The 4,153-nt window shown below is 37.1% G+C and overlaps 1 protein-coding gene across 1 annotated transcript; it reads left to right on the top strand.

Moving 5' to 3' along the window:
* Positions 1-228: 228 nt before the first annotated feature.
* On the top strand, positions 229-3,300 carry LOC130818434 (uncharacterized). Its single transcript, XM_057684605.1, has 4 exons — positions 229-430; positions 1,045-1,099; positions 1,211-1,335; positions 3,176-3,300. Exons 1-4 carry the CDS (start codon positions 229-231, stop codon positions 3,298-3,300), a joined length of 507 nt encoding a protein of 168 aa, XP_057540588.1.
* Positions 3,301-4,153: the final 853 nt, after the last annotated feature.

Raw genomic sequence — 4,153 nt, 5'->3', positions numbered from 1 at the left:
CAGCGGCAAGTCTTAGAGGCAGTGAAATACATCAAGGATGAGGGAGGACAAGTCCTCTTGAGACAAGAGGACATCAAAACTAGATGGCTCCAGTATTTCTCTCAGCTACTCAATGAATTTAGGGGGTGAAAGGAGGAGGATAACCAAATTTCCGACGCCTAAAGACCACTGGAATATGGGTCAACGAGTGATTTTACCATTGAAGAAGTAGGAGAAGCTCTTAAAAAGATGGGGAGAACAAAAGTAGTCGGGCCAGATAACATCTCCATTGAGGTGTGGAAGGGATTAGGAGAAGAGGGTATTCGTTGGCTGACAAACCTCTTTAATATTATTTTGAGGACACATAAGATGCCAAAAGAATGGAGGATTTGCACAGTAATACCTCTGTTTAAAAGTAAAAGCGATGCGCACGTATGTGGGAACTATAGAGGTATCAAACTTTCAAGCCACACAATGAAATTGTGGGAAAGACTGATAGAGAGGAGAATTAGACAAGAAACAATTATTAGTGAGAACCAATTCGGTTTTATGCCAGGAAGGTCAACCATTGAGGTAATTCTTGTTTTGAGGAGACTGATGGAGAAAAATAGGGAGCAAAAGAAAGATCTGCATATGTTGTTCATTGATTTGGAGGAAGCGTATGATAGTATACCACGACGTGTCATCTAGGATAGCCTCAATTCTAGAGGTATTTCTTCAGTGTACATCAAGGCTATACGGGATATGTAAGACAGAGCTTCAACTAACATCCAAACTTCGGTGGGGATAACAGAGCCTTTTCCGGTTAAAGTTGGAATACATTAGGGATCGGCTCTAAGCCCTTTCATATTAATGTCATTATGGAAGAGATTTCTAAATCTATTTGGGAGACGGTACCGTGGTGCATGCTATTCGCTGACGATATAGTGCTGGTAGCAGAAACTAGAGAGGAGGTTAGTAATAAATTGGATGAGTGGAGGGAAGCTTTAGAAGGTAAAGGGTTGCGCATTAGTCGTACAAAAACCGATTTTTTGCGCTGTGACTTTAGCAGGACATCACTGGTAGGTGAACTAGAGGTGTCCATTGATGAAGATGTTGTTAAACTTACGAGCAAGTACAAGTATTTAGGATCGATCATTCAAAGGGATGAGGAGATTGACGGAGATGTAAATCATTGTATACAAGTGAGTTGGCTCAAGTGGCGAGCAGCCACTGCGGTGCTATGTGATAGGAAATTCCCAAGAAAGTTCAAACGAAAATTCTACCGAGTGGCAATAAGACCTACTCTGCTATACGGCAGTGAATGTTGGTCTGTAAAGAAGATTTTTGAACATAAGATGAAAGTTACCGAAATGGGTATGCTGAGGTGGATGTGTGGGCACACATTGCTGGATCGAATTAGAAACCAAGAGTTTACGGACAAACTAGGGGTAGCCCCTATTTTTGGAAAAATGCGCGAAAATAGATTGAGGTGGTTTGGACATGTGCAGAGAAAGACTTTCGACGCCCCTGTGAGGAGGGTAGAAAGCATTATAGTAAAGATTAAGAGTAATCGAGGAAGACCCAGGAGAACTTGGGATGAACAAATAAAAGTGGACTTACATGGTTAAACCTCTCTGAGGGCCTGACTAGGGATAGGGGTAGTTGGAGGCGCCATATTCATGTTTAGGACTATTGATGTCCTCGTAGTTTACCTTTTGGTGTTCTTGTCTTCTTGCTTCTCTTGTTTCTTATTATTAGTTTTTGTTTTTTGTTTTTTGTAGTTGGTTCATCTTATTTTTTTCTATGTATATGTTTTTAATCCATCTTTCCCGTGTAGCTACGTCTTCTTCTCTTCTTCTTCTTCTTCTTCTTCTTCTTCTTCCTTCTTTTTTCTCGAGTCGGGGGACTCCTTTGGCCATGCTCTCCTTTATAGGTATGAGTTGCCACCTTCCTTCCCTACCTAGACCCTGTCCATAGTTTTTCTATGAGCGGGATACACTGGGTAGGATGAAGATGATGATGATGATGATGACATTTTTAATGCTTATGGTCTCTACTTTTTCTGCATTGAATTTATTATTCAATAAAATATCTCAACTATTTAAAATGATCAAGTTTTCTTGTTTCTATGAAGATTCCTTAAGAGAACATCAAAGGGGCACAAAAAGAGTAGTAATAAATGAAAAATTAATATAATAATAAAAATGAATCAATTGGGAAAAACACAACGTTCCATTGGTCCTCCTTTATCCTTATATAATTGATTTGCTTGCTATTCAAGTATTATCTCATGTGATTATTATTTTTCTTTTGGTACCCATTTCGATTGTATACCATCTAAGTTACAATAATTCTTCACCATGATCAATCCCAAGTGTACCCTAAGGTACTTCTCATTCTTACTACTATAGCTGAATTAATATAAATTAAAGTCACCCTTAATTTGAACAATCTCCACCTTGATTTGATTGCACTCCCAAATTAAGTCCATAAAATAGAAATTGCCTTCGAACATAGAGTGCTTCTAACACACCCCTAAAACTTCAAGCTAAGCATTAACATAGTCAACTACAATAAAAATACATGTGCACAATAATAAGCACATGGACACCAAATGACCCACTAAGAGGTTACAAAAGAGTATGATTTATTTTCCTACTAAATTCATACAACCCATGGGCTTGTTCTTGAAAATTGGACATAAAAAAATATTGCTCAAATTAAAATTACAATAAGAAGTGATACCGTCACAAGGTTGGTTGAAGTAGTGGATGAACAAGAAAACTAATAAAAAAAATATCTTGTATTAGAAATCATTGATTACAACCTTAATAACTTTTAAAACTTCACCTTCACAAATGCACTATATACCCTCTTTATTCAATCCACCAAGGGAAATATGTATCATTTAGGTCAAGAACGTAAGGACTCAAGATAATGTTCTAACAACACGATCAAACATAATGATCTTACATCACCAACACCAACTATAACACAATTAGCCTTATTGCTCGTATGGACATTTCTTCCTTCAACCTTTTAAGAAGTTGAGAAGAAACTTATGTTAGAAGTCATGTGGTATGAGCACCCCGAATCTATAGTCGAATAATCACCATTTTTTTTTACTCATAAGTAACCATGAGAGGACCGTTTTCTTAGTTTTTAGGAATCATCGCATTGGTTAACTTTTTAACTTACGATAATTGTTCTTAAGATGGCCTTTCTACTTACAATAGTTGCACATCATGCATCTTTTGCTCCTACTTGATGGCCTTTTTATGCGAATACCATATCAATCAGGTTATTAAATTCAAGGCCTTTCTAACATTTTCTCATTAGACAATATGTCTCTACCACATATTCAAGTCTCTCTAAAATACTTATAAGAACAGATGAAAATAGCAAGAGTATGGCCATATCTTTATCTTCAATTGGTGAACTCAATGGATTTTAGTCCAAAGTTATAAGAGTAAAACTCATCAATATGAGGTTTTATACCTTCTTGCAACTGGAGATCATACCAACGACTATTCAAGATATACAGATTAGTGATACTCTTGGCCATGTTGACTCCAACTTCTCCTATTCCCTTTGAACTTATCATATACACAACATCTCTGAAAACATCATTGGAGATGCAAATTAGTATGACGGACAAAGCTTTAACATCAACATATTCCCATATTGCATCGTTCATACTGGTGGGTTTCTTTCATTTATCTTTCAAAGCCTTATGACTATCATTTTTATCAACATTTCCTTTATATTTACTTGTCATCATCATCATCATCATCATACCCAATGTATCTGCCCATAAAAATTTCTGAGCAGGGTCGGAAGGAAGGAAGGCGGCAACTTATACCCATAAAGGTGAGCGTGGCCAAAGAGTCCCTCAACTCAAGAAAGATTAGACGTTCTTGCAAGGAATAGGACTAAGTGAAGCTGAAGCTAACTCCGCAAGCCTGCATCTTATCACACAAGCGTGACCCTTAAACATAAAATAAAAATAAATAAAATACATAAAAAATCCAAAGAACAAGAGAATAACAAGTAAGGGAAAGGGGATCAATAATAGAAAACACGAAAAAGCCCCTCCAACTACCCATATCCTTGGTCAGGTCCTCAAAGATGCTTTCTATTCTACTCATAGTGGCGTCAAAAGTCTTTCTTTGCACATTTTCAAACCATCTCA

This window comes from Amaranthus tricolor, chromosome 7 (genome assembly GCF_026212465.1).
Source record: "Amaranthus tricolor cultivar Red isolate AtriRed21 chromosome 7, ASM2621246v1, whole genome shotgun sequence".
NCBI classification, from domain to species: domain Eukaryota; kingdom Viridiplantae; phylum Streptophyta; class Magnoliopsida; order Caryophyllales; family Amaranthaceae; genus Amaranthus; species Amaranthus tricolor.
Note: the sequence above shows the minus strand (reverse complement) of the source record. Positions and strands in the feature narration are given on the sequence as shown.